Raw genomic sequence first — 18157 nt, 5'->3', positions numbered from 1 at the left:
CCGTGAAAAAAACGTTTTTTCAAGATCATTGGACCAGTGTGAACAAGAACAAGGTGAACGAAGGGTATTAATTAGATAAGAATCTTATGTATACTATAAAAGTACGTTTTTTTCCTCGTGATATTCGAAACTTACGGAGGTGCGAAAATCTGTGACAGACTGTGTATGTTTTTCAAGCTTACCGATATAGAGATTGTCTAGCACTCTATTGACTCAGGACGCTCCCACAGTGTGTAACTGTGTATACGGAGCGTCCCGGGGTTACCCCCGGGGCACCCCTTATAAGGAGTCTCCACGCTTTTTTGCAATGCAACGCGAAAATGAAAGGACTGCGGCAATTCACTTGATTATGTCCATAAAGCTTCACAAGTTTCCTAGTTACGAAATTTGAGCAAAATCGGTTCGAGGCATCATATCTAAAATCATGGATTTAAATGCGATGTCAAACGACCCATGCGAATGCTGAAATGCGAGCGATTACTGGCGTGAGTGTCGCCAGGCGCGGCGGCGTGGCAATTCTTGAGTGCAGACGTGGCGACTGATGCATGTAGGACCAAAACTGCTCCATTGATGACATATTCCCGGCACAAATTTCTGGAAAATTCCATAAGAACGGGCAAAATTATGAGGAAAATTTATGTCAGTTTCCACAAAGCCATGGAGGAGTACTTGATAACAACATGTAGAGCTGAGTAAATATGAATGGAAGAAAGCGGTGATGTCATTTTTGAAAGGCATTGTGGGAGAACAACCCGACCAATGAGGGAAAGCCCTTCATAATTGAAAACGATAGCAAACCAATCATCAACCAATACAAGATTGTCGTCTGCTGTGATAGGGATAAATGGCATGATGCATGCAGTGTGCTGAGCGAGACAGGACATCATTGATTAGACTAGGATCAATTACAATGCTACGATGGGATGGAGACTATAATAGTATCAACTTCGCATGCGCAGCCTGTACCTAAACTAATTACTCATATTAACACTTACTTTGTAAATGCAAACGTGTGCAAAATGCAATGAAGGCCCTACGTGTAATGGCATATACAGTACATTTTGTGTGTGTACGAGTTGTATGTACACGATAATGGTAGCGTTATCATTTGTGCTGCTGCTGACTGGCTGACCTGGCTACCTGCTGGCATGGCCATGCCACCGTCGATCGGTGGCGTAAGATCCTCTTTGTCGATCGGCGAAGTAAGACCTTCTTCGAGTAAACTTGAAGTTAAAACAGTTATAACATTACTGACAAAAAAAAAAAAAAATCAGTTGCACACATGCTCACACACACAAACACACACACACACACATTGAAATACATTGCATCCTATTTGTACCTTTCGTCATTTGTTTGCACTCAAAGATGTTCTTACAGGAGAAAAAACATGGTAGAATATTCTGCCCATGCGGAACTTAAAAATATACCCTCACATGATTTTGTTTATGAAATCCAATCACAAGCTAAGCACACGACTGACTCTCATGAACTGCAACATCTTGCCCTCTCCAGAAACCCATCGCTCTGTTCGGCCATGAGCGGTCCATCACCCAGATCAAGTACAACCGAGAGGGTGACCTCCTCTTCTCCTGCGCCAAGGATACGTCCCCAAACATCTGGTTCTCCCTGAATGGTGAGAGGTTGGGGACGTTCGACGGACACGGTGGAGCAGTGTGGTGCATAGACGTGGACTGTATCCTTTGATGTAGACAGAAAGATCCGTCTGTCCGGAGGACTCTTTTGTATTTTGCCATTAACGCTGTCCTCCGTAGACAGACGGAAGGTTGTAGTACCCATTGCTGTGTGGATGTTCTTAACCACTGTCTCTATGGAAAATTGGGTGAGGTACCTCACCCTTCTAGATTGCGTCTAATTCACGGCCCTAGGTCGGCAAATTTAAGCTTGAATAGTTAAATCAACTATTCAAGAATAGACTACACTCACCAGATTAATGAATAATCCAATATTTCGGTAGAATTTTAAACGCAAAACACACATCAACCAGCCCGTCGCGTCGTCACGTTCAAACTGCAGAAACATACAGTATGAATCTATTAGCCAATCACATGCGAGGTAGTTTCTACGTGTTTTTTTACTAAATAAAGTACCTCGCATGTGATTGGTTTACGGATTCAAAATGGCGACCTACGGCTAGCGAACGGCGATGTTGCGATATGGATAAAATTTCTGCCTTATAACCGCGTTACTGTGAGTATTTCGATTGCAAAATGTGAGAAATTAACCCCAAATATTGCTGCATAATGTGTCATGTCATGTCAAACTTGTTTGAATGTAAAAAAGCTGTCTGAAATTTGGTTTATCGTAACGTTTGATCTGTGCGCGTTGCTCCACACAGGAGCTGGGATCATTGACTTCGGTCTGTATACGGAGGGGATCCGTGAAGCCAGACGCAGTCTCCGCGGAACATTACCCGACGGACAGATACAGACCGATCTTTCGGTCAACCTTTGATGATGATGTAATGATGATGACAATGATGATGATGAACAGGATTTGTATATAGCCCCATTTATCTGTAGGCACATTTAAAGACACCTGGCTGCCACATGATGGGTCACACATCATTCACAAAGTTTCTGGAAAAGATAGGTCTTCAGTTCAGATTTGAAGGTATCAAGTTGGTAACAATTCCAAAGTGGGATTTCTTGAGAATGAAACAGATGTGACACAATAGAAGATCCGTGTACATTCCTAACCGGGTGTTAGGCACGAGGAAACAAAAGTATTCCTTTTACCTTGTTGTAAGCACTGACAGATAATGGAAAAATAGCTTTCTCCCAGAATTATCATGACATGCACAGCTGTACATACATTAATATACTTTCCAACATTACATGAACCTCCCTGGAAAATGATGTGACACCCACATGCTAATCAAGCCAATAAATCTGCATGTGCCATGCAATGAAAAAACAAAAATCATGAATTACAGTAGCATGTGCCATGCAATAGAAAAAAATTGATGACTTAACTTTCAAAGCTATCATTATTTAAAGGAAAATTTGTCCCTCAGACAATTTAGATTCTCAGTCTTTTAAAGCTACTGACCTGCACATAATTATTTAATGGCCCTTAAAAACCAGCAATATCATTAAAATACCACTTGTCATCAGCATTTTCATGTGGCATCAATAAGTGATGCGTGCATGTTCTGTGTTTCATGCAAAAAATACATGTAAAACAGTTTGTGGTCAAAAGAAGCCCAAATGCTCACATGTTGCTTATTTGTGGCTGTGATTAGATTAATTCTGCAAGTCAAGTGATTGACGGGCCCATTTCATGTGCATTGAGTAAAAAATGATAATAAATAGCAAAGAGCATTGAATTTTCTAACAATTCTGAATTCTGTGATATAAAAACTAGCTGTTGTTATTGATAAAATAAATTTTCAGATTTTTTAGGATGTTGGTTGCAATGTAGGAAGTACAAATACTTTTAAAGACCCTACTCTTGCTGTAGTTTGCATCTTTCTGGAAAACACCTACAATTTGATGACCTGTAATGAAAGAGAGGAAAGATATACTAATGATTGAAGTATCAGGGAATTTTCATCATTTTCTTTATATATTCGAGGAGACTGCATGTTATACCATTTGTTCTGTTTCATGGATTCTTCTGTGTGGTATACCCATCTGATTGATTAATTCAGCAGAATGTAATTGTAATATGTAGCCAGGATTTTTGCTGATCATGCTAATGCCAATGAAAAAGATGGCATGTTTTAGTACTGATCGAAAGAAACCATTGCACTGTTCATCCTATTTCCAATTCAGTAAACTCATAGTGGAAAAAATAGTCAAAGAAGATATTTGAAGCAGATTTCAAGGAATTAAATGCATCAACCCCCCCCCCCTGCTATTAAATAAAAGACAGTAATATTTTTTTCTCTGTGACCAAACTTGAGCATTATATTAAAATGAATGTGACTTTTTTTTTCTCTCGTCTTTAATAGCAATGTTTCCTTGACAGTATTTTCCAGGGGAAACAACAAAAGCCATTACAGGAAGTGCTGATAATTGTCACAAAATGTGGGATGTCAAAACAGGTACAATGTATTCTTATGCTTTTACACATTGTTTTATTGCCCCCACCCTCTCACACAATTACATACGATGTACGTTCTCTCTCTTCTCTCTCTCTTCTCTCTTTTTCTCTCTCATCTATCTTCATCACTCTCCTTATACCTGCTCCAGAAACCCTAAAATTAATATCCAAAAGAAAGTCACAAATTGGACCATAAAAATCCCACCCAAATATTCCAGTATCCTTGTTTTGTTGAATACTTTTGTACATTGTAACATGTCAGTGTAGACCTGGAATGCGTATGAATTTGGTGTACCATCTCACATGCACAATGCACAGTTTGAGAAAGCCATGGATAATTGACGAGATGGACTGACATTGACAAATAAAACAAAAGCATTAGAACTGTTCCTGTTATGTGACATGATGGTGAAGTTGTATGTTACTGCCAAATTTGAAACTTCTGCACCACTTGTATTTTGCACTCAGCCAAATGAGTAGTTTGCTTGCATTTCCTCTTAATTTTTTAAGGACTTAAGTTCCACAGTACACTTTCGTAAATCCCTCCCAAGTGTCTGTGTGTTCATATTTTTGTTCTACAAAGTGTAGTTTTAAGTAGAATCCATGAGCATGCATGTACAATGGGTACATGTACATGTAGATTGTATTGTGCATTTGTTTGCTGTTTCCATCTTCTTTGGAATATGAATACCTTGAATAAGATACCAAGAGAAATGAAGTACTTTTCAACCCGTTGAGGACAGACTGAATTTGCTATAACGTAGACACCTGCACGAGTGTACTCGGGACTCATCCTCAACAGGTTACTGTAAAAGTGGATATTTTCGCGCGACTAATTTTTCGCGCTTGGCCGGGTAAGAAGAATTTCACATGTTTTTAATTCCGCGGAATCAATACATCACGCTCAGGAACATATAGCTAGCAAAAATATTCGCGTGCTTTTATTTTTGCGGTAGTTTCTGGTTGCGTGAAATGCGCGAAAATTTCCACTTTTACAGTAACCTGTTGATTTTCCTGTATGACGCATAATTCCCATTAATCCCAGCTAGAGAATACTTGGGACTACTTAGTAGACTTTTGATGGCTAAAAAAGCCCTTCCAATTAGCATATAGATACACACTGTGTAGAAGCCACAGTCAGGATTATTTCTTACCACTGCATAAGGTAATATAAAAGATAGAGAAACCAGTAAAGGTGTGGATGGGTTTATAAATATCTGTGGTTTTTTTTTTCTTTTTTGGTAAAATGTGATTAGATACTGTATACGCTGAATATTTCGCAATGTTTTTATTTTCCTGAATTTTGCAAGTGGGGTGCTATTTTCAAAATTAATGAAATGCGAAAATATTCAGTTTGAGCCGGATATGAATGTGACGTATGCATATTAATTTTTATGCCTCCGCCACGAAGTGGTGCCGGAGGCATTATGTTTTCGGGTTGTCCGTCCGTCCGTCTGTCCGTCCGTCCGTCCGTCCGTCCGTCCGTCCGTCTGTCCGTGCTAACGAGAGTATGCTTGTGTGGCTAGGAGAACAATAGTGCACAATAGATGGCCTTTATAACGTCAGGCTTGTGTGGCTAAAATTTTTGCTTGTGTGTCTATTTTGACAATTTAGGGAGAACAAAGGGGTAGACACACAAGTATATTACCGTAAGGTCGTCCGTCCGTCCGTCCGTCTGTCCGTCCGTCCTTCCGTCCGTAATGAATTTTGTGGACAGCGTAACTAAAAAACCTTTTGAGGTATCCTAATGAAACTTGGCATGTATGTGTATTAGGGGGTGAAGTTATGCCTATCAACTTTTGGGTGCACATGCTGAAGGTCAAAGGTCAAAAGGTCAAGGTCAAATAGGTAAAATTTCACTATTTCCACCATATCTATGCTATGCCTGAAGATATTTTCTTGAAACTTAGTGTATACATGTATTACCCAATTAAAATTCTCTGGTGAAAGTTTGGGGTCATGAGGTCAAAGGTCAAAGGTCAAAAGGTCAAGTAAAAATATTAAAACTTCACTTTTTTCTCCCTAACTTGGAAATTGTTCAAGGTATCTTCATGGAACATAGTATATATACATGTACTGACTGGCAGTGATTATCTAGAGAATTTAGGGTTCATGGGGTCAAAGGTCAGGGGTCAAATGTTAAGGGCAACACTTCAAAATGTTACTATTTCTCTCATTTATGCAATGCCAGCAGGACTATTATTTCTTTTTTACACTTGGTGTATGCATGTGTAACCTAATAGAGATTCTCTGGAAACTTTCTCTTTTTTTTCCCTCAAAGGTCAAAAGGTCAAAGATCAAGGGAAAGTGCTGAACTAACTTTTTCCTCCATATCTCGGAAGTGGCTCAAGTTATCTTGAAACTTTCTACATACCAAATGCATGTTCTGCCTGACAGTGATTATCTTATGAATGTTAGGGTCATTGGCCAGATGAAAATAGTAACAATGTACTTTTCAATACAGAAATTGCACTTTTTCTCCATACCGTGAAAATTACTCAATGCATAAACTTATGAATGGGTCACAGTCAAGTTAAAGTCCTTAAATCCTCAAATACATGCTCTCCTATTCATCCAATCAAACCTAGGTCAAGGAACGTGAACATTCAACACATTTGTGACAAACTTGTCATTTTAGTATTTTGCCGATTTTGTGAAAATGTAATCACACATTGTCCACATGTACTATAGACCTATTAGGAGAATCATGCATTATGGCGGAGGCGTACCAGTCGCCTTAGCGACATTTCTAGTTCCATTCTGTACAGGATTACGCAATCACGAATTTAACCCCCTGCACTTGTGAATTGTCGGGAAGTCTCGACTCGCAAAAATTTAGGCTTGCTAAATATATGGCGTATACAGTAGTCCATGCAGTAAGACAGGGAAAAAACACAACATGCACAAAAAACAAACAAACAAACATACATATGTTCCTCTATGTTCCTTTGTCTCTGTCTGTGTGATTCTGTCTTTGTATACAGTATGTTTGTAGGGACGTTTAGACAGATAGACAGACAGATAGATATATGGATAGATACAGCTGTACATTTAGATTGAGAAATAGATAAAAACATGTACATGTTAGATGAAAGTAGATGATAATGCATTTTCTATGTCGTATTCCTGCCCACAGGCAAGTGCATCGGCACCTTGGAGTACAAGTCAGCGGTCAGGTCGAATGGTTTCAGCTACAGCAGCAACATCTTCTTCACCTCCACCGATAGCACCATGGGGCAGACCAGTGACCTGTGCGTCTACGACCTTAGGGATGGCAACCAAATCGGTATGGGGGATAATTTTCTTCTTTAGGGCGTGGTCAGACTGGCAAAAGATCGAGAAGTTTCACATCGCGAAGTCTTTGCGATCTTTTGTCTTGTGGTCACACTGGCAGCCAAACTTGGATCAAGAAGTTTGGGTCATTGGTACGCGCGCGCAAGAAATAAGAAAGAGCGTGCCGTCAGATGGCTAGTGATTGTGATGTAACAATGCACATCTGTACATGACAATGGCCTGGCACTTCGGAGACACCGCCCACGAACAGATTGAGAAGTTTGTTGGGGGCGAGGGAAATATCTCTAGCTGGGGTGGGAAGTTTTGTGAGAAGTTTTGCGAGAAGTTTTGCGGGAATTTTGTGGTCCCACTGGCAAAACTTCGCGATCTTAAAGATCGTGAACTTGCCTTTTGCCAGTCTGACCGCACCTTTTGTGTTGTATGCAAATTTTATGACTTCAAAGTTTATGAATCTGAGCGAGTTTAGAAACGCACATCACGTCAAAGATACAGAGCTGCTTACTTTCATACTCGTAGCAGAAAATAAAAGTGATCTTGTATACAGTGTAGATTTGACAAAGTATAAAAGATTGTACCCTCAGTATGAACATCACCCACAGTGCATGTGTGTTAAGCCCATGTCTCCTCTTGAACAATTGCACTCTCTATTTTGAGTACAGTCTTAATAAACTTTAAGTATATGTCCCTGCTCCAAAGGCATTATTATTACCCTTGCCAAGGCAAGATTTCATGTTTTCATTGTTGTCAGTTTGCATGTTAGCTCGAAAACATTGTGAATGGATTTGGTTGAAACTTGCAGGAAAAGTTGATAATGGCACAAGGAACAGATGATTAAATCTTGGTAGTAATCTCCTAATTTTTATTTTTGAAGGATTTTTTGATCTTCAATTCATTTTCAGTTATTTTTTTTCATTTTTCGACAAAAACATGATTATAAACATCACTTCGGCAGATGGAGTCAATGAACATGGGAGTTCGAGTTGTGTGTATTTGAGGTTTGCAATACACGCACGAAAGCACAGTATGCTCTGCTTGGGTGAGACGCCACTCAGCTGGAAGCTGATGACATGAAAGGCTTCAATAGGCCTAACTCTGTGTATTGGTGGAAATGAGCTGCTTTGTGGAGATCTGTGCTCTCCAATTTTCTTGTTTTGTTATCTTTTTTTTTAAATCATATAGTTGCTTATTAGTGCATTGGACAAAGCAAGCCAGCTTCTCTAAAAATACATGTAAGCTTTTGTTGTTACCAAACTTTCATAGAAGAAAATTTTTGCATTGACAATGACTGTTTGCATTCTTTTTTCCATTTCTTTTTTTTTTCTGACTGTTTGAAATGTTACATGTGTTGTAAATTTCTCTCTCTACTTGGGCAGAAAACAATGATCCATTCATGCGCATTCCCATGGATGGACCGAAGATCACCTCAGCTATCTGGACACACCAGGACACAGCCATTCTGACTGGCCATGAAGATGGTCTCCTCAAACTCTGGGATGTCAAGGTTAGCTTTAACAAAAGAACCATTATGCATTCACCAAAGCGCCTGTCGGATGGGGTTCAGTTGGTAGCGTATCTGCTTTAGAATCACTTGGCTCAAGTTCGGCTGTGGGTTCAAATGGTTCCAGGACATTTGCTCCTGAGATGATTGCTCCCATGAAATATCTGTGCGCTAAGCCAAGCATAAATTCTACCCACAAACATAACCCTAGCCCTAATCCTAATCGTCACATCAAACTAAAAACCTAAACCCCTATCACAACCCTAACCCAAAGTCCTTGGAGAAAATAAGACTGGAGCAATCGACACAGGATAAAATGTTGTGTCACCGTTCGAATAGCAGCAAGTCTTCCTGAGCAAAGCTGTGTGTTATCATGCTGTCCCCTTTAGTAGTGGCAAGACACTCTGCCCCTCAGATAGAACAAAAAATAGAGGTCCCACGTAGAAGATCCAGCTTCATTCATTCATCGCAAGAGCAGGGTGCAAAACCCGGTAAAGTGCTCCCGCCCCACATCCAGCTGGACCCCAAGGAAGACCAGTTATAGTGTAGCTGAATATGGGCTATCCAGCCATCTTCTCAGATGGAAAATGAAAACAAGCAAACAAATACATTTATGTCTACTGCTGTTTCCTTTCGTTTTGTCATTTTTCAGGTAAATCCGCCCCCCCCCCCCCCCCCACACACACAGAGCTAAGCATACACGTGAAGGTGATTGTCATGCAAATTTACACAACCATTGGCATCAGCTGTACAGAGTATAGGCCATATCTTTGTAAAACATAATATTCCACAAAATAGGACATAGAAGTAACAATTTTCACAATTGAATTTTGCTGTCACATTGGACAGATTTCAGGGAACTGTTTTTTACTTGTTTACAAATTTTGTAGGTGTTGGTATTTCTGTTTATGTATTAGCATCTCAAAAGAAAGAGTATGATGTTTTTATTTCCATGTTAGTTCAGTATTTTGTACAAGGTGAATGAAAGTTTCAACACCACAAATTTTTCTTGTGTCCAGAACACTTCAACTATGATGTGAACTTAACAGCATGATCATTTCAACTGTATTTGCAACATTGCATTCTAATTTTCTCTATCCAGATGCAAGACTGCATAGAAAGCAACAGTGAAATTCACTCCAAGAGTATAAACGATTTGCAGAAGCACATAAAGTATGACCTCGTCGTGACAGCATCAAAAGACAACACAGCTAAGGTGAGTTGTTTGAATCGGCCTATTTCGTTGGATCTGTACGTGCCGAGCCAGTAAATCTGCTGGTGGTGTATGAGTTTGGCTACGGGTTGATGGCAAAAACTGTATGATGTCTGGTAAAAAATAGTAAACTGAGTTCAAGTGAGCTGTTGTGATTGCTCACCATCCAGTGTGTGTTGTGCGTCATGCCTATTTTTTTTTTTTTTTTTTCGTTTTGATCTTCTTGAAAACTCCATGACTTTTCACCAAACTTAGCAAGTAGCATCCCTAAGCAGATAGAATGGCACTTTGTTCAAATAGGCACCGTGCCCCCCTTGGTGGCCCTCATGGGATTCTAAACCCCTCAAACTGAGGAATCTTTAAATAGCTTCTCCTCTAGAACACCAAGTGCCAAATTACAGTTTGTATAACAGTGTCTCTGCAGCTCAGTCATGCCCAGTGCGTACCTAGTTAATGTTTTGGGATGTCTGTTTGTATTCATTTTCTGCTTCCAAGACCACACCTCCATATGTGATACAGACTGTCAGCACTCGCGTCTTCTTGTATAGAAAACGAAAATTGAGTGAACTGATTATGCAGAAACACACCCTTAATTTTCATTCAATATCCATTGAAGTATTTTTTTTCTTTTTTTTTAGTGTGTGCATATTACTTTCAGGAATCTTGGCTCCTTATGAAATTTGTGAAAGTTTGATGCACGCGAAAATTTCTGGTTTTACTATATTTTTCCATTGGAGTACAGGAGGATGTTTTGCTCATCGGAGAACATTACGAAAGGTCTCCTGTCATGCCATCATACCTTAATTTTCTTTCTTGCTTTTCTTTTGTTTGAATGAAAATGCTTGCTGCTGTTGCCCATGTAAGGTAGACACTCTATGAGATTGCATTGGAAGGTTGTTCTTTGTTAATGCAGTCTGTCTCTCATTTTATTCCTTCATATTGAATTCATTTATTTGTTTGATTTTCAGCTGATAGAATTGCCAGACCTCAAACATCTGAAGACTTACAAGACAGAAAGGCCTGTGAACTCAGCAGCCATCTCACCTCTCAGGGACCATGTGAGTAGAATTCTTCCCCAAATGATTCTGTCTTCATTCTACAGTGCACTCCTCTCATAACGAACACGGTTATAACGAATTTCCAGTTACAACGAAATAAGAATTCAGGCCACACATTATCCTCTTTTATGTATTGTTATTGTTTATTTGTTTGTTTATTACACAATTTCGATGCAACGAAAGAAAACTGCTGGTCCCAAGAACACCGTTATAATGGGAGTCCACTGTATAGCCATTGACTGACCAAAATTTTCAGTGGGGTCAGAGGAGAAGGAGAAGGAGGAGGAAGGTGAGGGTGAAGTAACAGAAGAACTGAGAGGAGGAGCATAAGAAAGATGAGATGGAAGAGGAGGAGGGGGATGACAAGACAAAGATGACAAGAAGGAGGAATAGGAGGAGGATGGCTGGTACAGTGAAACCCCGTTATAACAAGTTCGGTTATAACGAGGAACCGCTTGTAACGAGGTGATCGCATCAGCCCCATTTTCCTTTGCGTGTAAACCTATGGCAGAATGAATCAGTTATAACGAGTTTGGTTATATCAAGATTCCAGTTATAACGAGGACATTTTCCGTGCATCATGATGATGGGTATGACTTGCTTATGTTTTACTTTGTTTTTGATGCGTACAGTTATAACGAAGTACCGGGTATAACGAGGTAATATCACTGCTCCCACGGACCTCGTTGTAACGGGGTTTCACTGTAGTTAGATGGAGAAAAAGAGAATGATGAAGAAGGAGGAAAAACAGGGAGAACAACGAAGAAGGAAGATGGGATGAAGAAGGGAGGGTTGATGAAGAAGAGGAGGATAAAGAGGTGGACGAATAGAGAAAGGATGGAGGGGAAGAGGATGCCACCGTAATGCTACTTTCACACCATGTTCTCGGTGGCCACAGCAGTCATGTTTCAGGCCAACTTGGACAAAATGGGCTGGAGGCGAGACAACGCGGTGAGACAGGATAGGCAAATGGGACAGGCTGTGATTGCCGTCGATGCCGTGTCAGATTTTTAAACTGTCAAAAAATTTGCCACAGCAGTCCCGGTGCTTATGAGGAATGTTGTATGCCGCGATAAAACTGGGCGAACGCAGCATTGAGCAAAACATGACGGCACACAGTACGCCGTAACAAAACTCGGAGACGGTTCGTAGCGGGCTGTGATGGAAAATATTGATAGTCTAGCCTGACCAGACGCCATAAGGACAGGGTCTGATAGCTATCCGTTCACCGGGGCAAGGACTGGAACGAACAAGACTAGAATATGAAGGGGAAAAACAGGAGAATTTCTCATCTACTCACTGTGCATTATGTTTCGGGCAAATGGGACTGCCATGGTTGCCGGGAACATTGTGTAAACGCAGCATTAAGAGACAGGAAGAGGTTTTTGCAGTATAGTGATAATGGTAAAAATAATAAGCAATGCTTTACAGTCAACCTTGCCTAAGTCGAATCTACTTGGACTAAATAAATAGCTTCAACCGAGAGAAAATTCGACTTTGGGCTAATATGAGTGATTAAAATCAATAAAATGTATAGACAAGAGGACTAGAAAAGACCTTCCATGTAGGCGATTATTCAACTTGTGTGAGGTCAACTTACACTTGTAAGCAAGGTTGACTGTTCATTTGTATAACATCCAGATGATTGGTAATGTTTTGAATGTTGAGTGTCCCACGTGCATGTTGTGAGAAATGAATGCATGGTCATGTGACCTGAACAAGTGCTTGTCATTGGCTTCACTCTAGTAGCATGTGTCTTCCAATAATGTCTCTGAACATTGCTCACGCATCCTCGCCATGCAGGTGCTTGTTGGAGGAGGACAGGAGGCTATGGACGTGACGAGGACGTCGAGCAGAATCGGCAAGTTTGACGCCTGCTTCTTCCATTCCGTCTTTGAGGACGAGTTTGGCAAGGTCAAGGGCCACTTTGGTCCAATCAACAGTGTGGCATTCCATCCTGACGGACGAGGGTAAGATGTCTGTAGGGAAGAAGAAGGAAAAAAAAGAAAATTATGCCAATTCATAGAGGTTCAGATCAAACATACAGTATGGCGAAAGTCAGAAAATAGAGCTTAACCCTAACTTACCTGGGCTATTTAGCGAGCTTGAATTCGTGGGGGGGCATTATGGCCCCCCCTTCAGATCTCGGCTGTTGATCGCGCTATCGCTGCAAAATTTTGCATGAACATAAGGCTGGATGTAATCTACAAGACTGTTCAGTTAAATTTTCAAAAAATTAGCATTTTCTATTTTAAATCAATTAATTATTCAAATATATGCAAAAACCTCATTTTCGTCTGTAATTGGCTTATAAAAGTTTATGGAACGCAGATTTTTGGTGTAAATATTCCCAGTGACATTCCAAACATTTGTGCATAAAAAAAAATTCAGTATCAAAATTAATTTCTTATGTTTTTTATTGTTTTAATCAATTTTTTATGTATTTCCTTGTTTTTTCGAACTTTTGTTTTTGTTGTTTTTTCAGCAGAATTTGTCATACACATTTTTTGAAGCATAATTAGACTAAAATAAGTTGATTTCAGCCATTAAAATAAAAAATATGAATCTTTATATGAATTAACTGAAAAAACACAATTTGTATTGACTCTGTACACAAAATCACGTTTTTGAGCAATTTTGGGGTTGACGAAAATTTTTTGAAGGGGCGTGGCTTCAGAACGGTATGCCCGGGCGTGACAAATTTGGTCTCAAAAGTTGCGCGAGACTTGAAAGTAAAAAGTCAGCGAGCGGCGCGGTCAAAAAGTTTTGGGCGCCGGAATGGTCGCGGAATTTGTCGAGGGGCGGCCATTATGGGCCCCCCCCACCAGGTAAGTTAGGGTTAAGTCTATGAATCCCAGATTCTGATTGGCTTATATCTGATTTATGTTTGATTGCATCTTTTTATGCAGCAGGGGCCAGGGTTTTCAATGATGTGCAGCAGTGATTAGTCATCACACTTTTGAAACAGAATGGCATTTCTATTGAGTAAATTTATACTTATTTTGTAGCATATTATATTGCTGCAGCTTTCAAACTTATGTGTTTAACCCTAGAAAGACTTGATTATTTAGATGCCTAGCAAGACTTGGGAGGGGGGGGGGGGGGCTGGCCTTTGACCGCATGATCGTGATGAAAATTGGTACGCATGTCACCCATAATTTAATCTACAAAACTGAATCGTGAATTATTCCCCAATTATTCACATTTATTTCTAATTAATTATGCTAATTGTGCATGAAATTAAAATATTGCCTGTAAATCTGTAAATAAAGGTCCAAAAGTGCTATTTTTTGGTCTAGGTACTGTTTTTAGGATTCTTATTGAATGTACATAAAAAAATTTGACGGTATCAAATTTTTTTTCTTATATATTTCGTTATTGTAAAAATTCCTCATGTATTTCATTGTTTTTCGACTTTTTGTTTTTTATTTTCTTTTTCGGTGGAAATCATCGGGGACACTTTTCTGATAATAAGCAACAAGAAATTAATTGATTTTAATCGGTAAAACTAAAAATAACGATACATTTATGAATTTTGGCTAGAAATAGAATTTTCATTGGATTTGTACATGAAATCGTTTTTGAGCAATTTTGGGTCTGATATGCACTTACATGATATTGTGTAGCTTCAGAATTGCGTACCTGGGCATCGCAAATTTGGTCTTAAAAGTTGCACAAGACTTACAAGAAAAAAGTCATGAAATGTCACAGCCCAAGATGTGTACGTTACGAATTTATCACGAAAAATGTTGAAGGGGGATGGCTCAATCAGCCCCCTCCCCAGTCTTTTTCGAGTTAAGCCAACATTGTTACCTCATGGCCATCTCTGATAGATTAGGTGTAGTTCTATTTTTGTGATTGTTCAGTTGATTTAAGATGATCGGAAGCATTGTTTCCTGTTTGGCGACAGTTTTTCTATTGTTTTCAAAGTTTTTCGGAATGGCAGCATGCAAAGTGTTAAAATAGCTACTAGTTAAGTAAATATTAAAACTATTTTTTTTTTTCGTCTTTTTTTTGGGGGGGGGGGCAGGTGGAGGGGAGGAGACGTAAAGCAAAACAGGGGAAAAAAAAGTCTATTAAAAGAAGCTTGGCCCCCCAATTAATTAGGATGTATTTCCTTCAACTAGCTCTGGTGTTGAGTATGTATGAAACTGAAAGGTTTCATGTTGTAATACGAGAATACATCTCGTGTGGAGAGATGCTTGATGCTTGAATGTGGCGAAACAAATCACTGAAAGTTCAACAAAAAGTTTCGTTATGTGCCACTTACCAAAGTTACAGTGCTGTAACAATCCTGTGCGATTCTTTTTGCCAGGCCCTTTCTTCTTTTTGATTCCTGTTACTCCAGTCAAAGCTTATCAAGGATGTCATGATGAATAGTGGTGAAGCTTTTGTTGAAGGAAACCAAAACTCTTATTACAGGGTATAAAGTGATGAAGACTCTTTTAGTTTGAATAAGCAAAACTGTAAACAAGATCTGCAAGAAATACAAATGATACAGCTACTGTAGACCATAGCGAACACTAGAGGGCAGTCATCACATTAGAGCCATGCTATGGACTACTTTTCATTAGTTTTGAACACACACGGTGTCGTAATTTTTAAGTAATTCAGATTTACTGCTGTGCTCTGTCTTTAAATTATAGAAATTTATGGGAAATTGCATTGAGACATTATGTTGCATCGTATGAAAACAGAAAAGTCAGAGTAGAACAGTAACAATTTTTGGGGAAAACTCAAACACCCAAAAAGTGATGAATTGTCTAGAAAGTTAGACAAGTTGTCAATTCTGTCTGACAAAGGTATTGTGCAGCTTTCCCACCAGTGAAAAGGGGCATGTGAGCAAGGGGCTCATATGTTTACTTACAAGTTCAGGCAAGAAGCCATTCGTTGTACTTGCCAGACAGTGAATATTGATTTCCTTAGGCAAGGGGCAATTGGCTCTGTGCCCCCCCCCCCCCCCCCCCCCCCCGAACAAAATACAAAAACAACAACCCACAAATAAATAAATTAAGCTGAAGGAATTTTACTTGGGGATGAAAACCAAACATGGTATACACAACACATGGAGTGAATGCAGCAATATTGGAAATTTCATTTTTCTTCTATGACGGTTCACATTTCCTAGACTTCCTTCTGTGATATTCAGGGTGATATTATTTCACCTGTTTTCTGAAACAGAGCATGTCAAATGTTCTTTCATTATGATAGTAAATTGGCATTTTGTTGTCAGAATTTTCTTTATGTTCTGATAATATCGTTCATGCATGATGTCAAAAACAGTTGTAGTCTTCTCATCTAGTGATGGAGGCATTGAAACATTAAAAAAAATTCATAACTTCTCAATGGATTATCTGATTTTATCAATCTTCACTGATTGTGTTGCTGCATTCACTCAATCCACATTTGTATCTGGATTTCTTTCCCCTGTTCATGTAAGTGTGCTCATCATGGTGCAGTCACATGTCTGTCGTTGTGATTGCTATCAGCTCTTATGTTCTCATTGGCTACCCATTTACCTATGACATTTTTTTTTCTTTAAATGAAATTGGTCAAGTGCTTTATTGATTGACAAAGAAAAAACATGTACAGTAAAACTTTGCTGCCAACAGGCTGAATATCCCCATCTTCCAAGAGCTGTCAACCATTATGCTGTTTTTCTTCACAGAACATTTTTTTTTCTTCGTCCAAATGGAGAATATATCAATTTGAAATGGAGAATGTTTTTCCTGAAATTTGATTTAGTAGACCATATTTATTACAGTGGACTTCCATTATAAAGAAAGCCTATGAAACAATACAGTAATAATCATGACCCAATATTGAAAGTGCCTTACTCTTTGTATTTCGCTTTTGCTGATATAAAAGAATTTAAATGTCTATAGAAAGTAACTTTTCGAGTCCTGAGAAGTTGGTTGTTTTGGGAGCCCACTGTATTTTCCATCTTCTAACTGAAATATTTTTGCCTGCAGAAGAAGTTCTCTGTTTCTGTTTCTGTTTTTTTTTTAAACCCTGCATTAGTTATGTGTTTGATTTGCAGAGATTAGCAGCTTTGCAATTTGTGTGATAAATTTGGAATATTTTCCTTTTCTCTCTTCAGTGATATTCTTCTTGCATTTATTGTAAACTGTACTCTGAGAAAACATCACCAGTTATTGCATTATATCTCTGTCACTTATTTTTTTTTCTCTCCCTCTCTTCTCTCACTTTCTTTTTTTGTCACAGGTACAGCAGTGGCGGGGAAGACGGATATGTCCGAGTCCACACGTTTGATCCGCAATACTATGACTTTGAGTTTGAATATTAGACAGTTGTAGATTCCAGAACCTTCCCTTTTCTTCTCTCTCATTGAGATATTATTATTTATCAAGTCAGATTTCTCCTTCCCAATCCCCACAATAGGGCACAGAGACGCTCCCTGTCCATCTGATTCCATGCATGTCTCTTCGCCAAGTGTTGACGAATACATGCTGCAGAAATTATGTGACTCAAAGAGCTAGGTACCACCATATCTCAGTCTGCTAAACAGGGCTGTGTATCACCTAAGTTCTCTCCTGATTGCATAATTGTTTTTGACCCAGATTTGGAGGCTTAGTGATATCACGAACAAATTTATGAGCGGTATCTACCTGATGTGATGCAGGGCCACGGTATTTGATGAGACACTGTCTTTGTAACAGGAACGAAGAAGTTTGCTGGAAAAGTTGAAGGAGATGATGTATTGTCCATGTGCCATTGAATATAGTTCAGGCACATTACAGTCAAAATTTGCCCCTTGTTCGAGCTGACCTTGATAAATTGGGTGGAATAAGATGGCGGAAAACTGTAGAAGTTTTGTCAAGGTTGCATTAAAAATTTTTTTACAGTCTTCTCACTTCCCAGACATTTGCCAGTCATGCATAAAAAAAAGCAACAACAAAAACAGCTTGTTTCACAGTTTTATCACTTTTTCCCAAGACGTGAATTATTGATTTGGGTCCTTCTGTCACATTCATACGTTGTATACATGTACATACAGTGGAAACT

The 18157-nt window shown here is 39.2% G+C and overlaps 1 protein-coding gene across 1 annotated transcript; it reads left to right on the top strand.

Moving 5' to 3' along the window:
• The first annotated feature begins 1148 nt into the window (after positions 1 to 1148).
• On the top strand, positions 1149 to 17533 carry LOC139739983 (eukaryotic translation initiation factor 3 subunit I-like). The gene is made up of 9 exons (XM_071650580.1): positions 1149 to 1175; positions 1516 to 1696; positions 4004 to 4069; positions 7205 to 7354; positions 8736 to 8863; positions 9963 to 10076; positions 11042 to 11131; positions 12935 to 13101; positions 17357 to 17533. Exons 1-9 carry the CDS (start codon positions 1149 to 1151, stop codon positions 17436 to 17438), a joined length of 1005 nt encoding a protein of 334 aa, XP_071506681.1. The 3' UTR covers positions 17439 to 17533.
• Positions 17534 to 18157: the final 624 nt, after the last annotated feature.

Source organism: Diadema antillarum, unplaced genomic scaffold (assembly GCF_040938485.1).
Source record: "Diadema antillarum isolate AM-2024a unplaced genomic scaffold, OU_Dant_1.0 seq00000823_RagTag, whole genome shotgun sequence".
NCBI classification, from domain to species: domain Eukaryota; kingdom Metazoa; phylum Echinodermata; class Echinoidea; order Diadematoida; family Diadematidae; genus Diadema; species Diadema antillarum.
Note: the sequence above shows the minus strand (reverse complement) of the source record. Positions and strands in the feature narration are given on the sequence as shown.

Excerpts from the sequence above, each read along its gene's own strand:
- LOC139739983 (XM_071650580.1), top strand. The coding sequence starts at position 1,149 with ATGGCCATGCCACCGTCGATCGGTGGC. Across the intron at positions 4,070-7,204 it reads AATGTGGGATGTCAAAACAG|GCAAGTGCATCGGCACCTTG; the intron begins GTACAATGTATT and ends TCCTGCCCACAG. Across the intron at positions 13,102-17,356 it reads TTCCATCCTGACGGACGAGG|GTACAGCAGTGGCGGGGAAG; the intron begins GTAAGATGTCTG and ends TTTTTGTCACAG.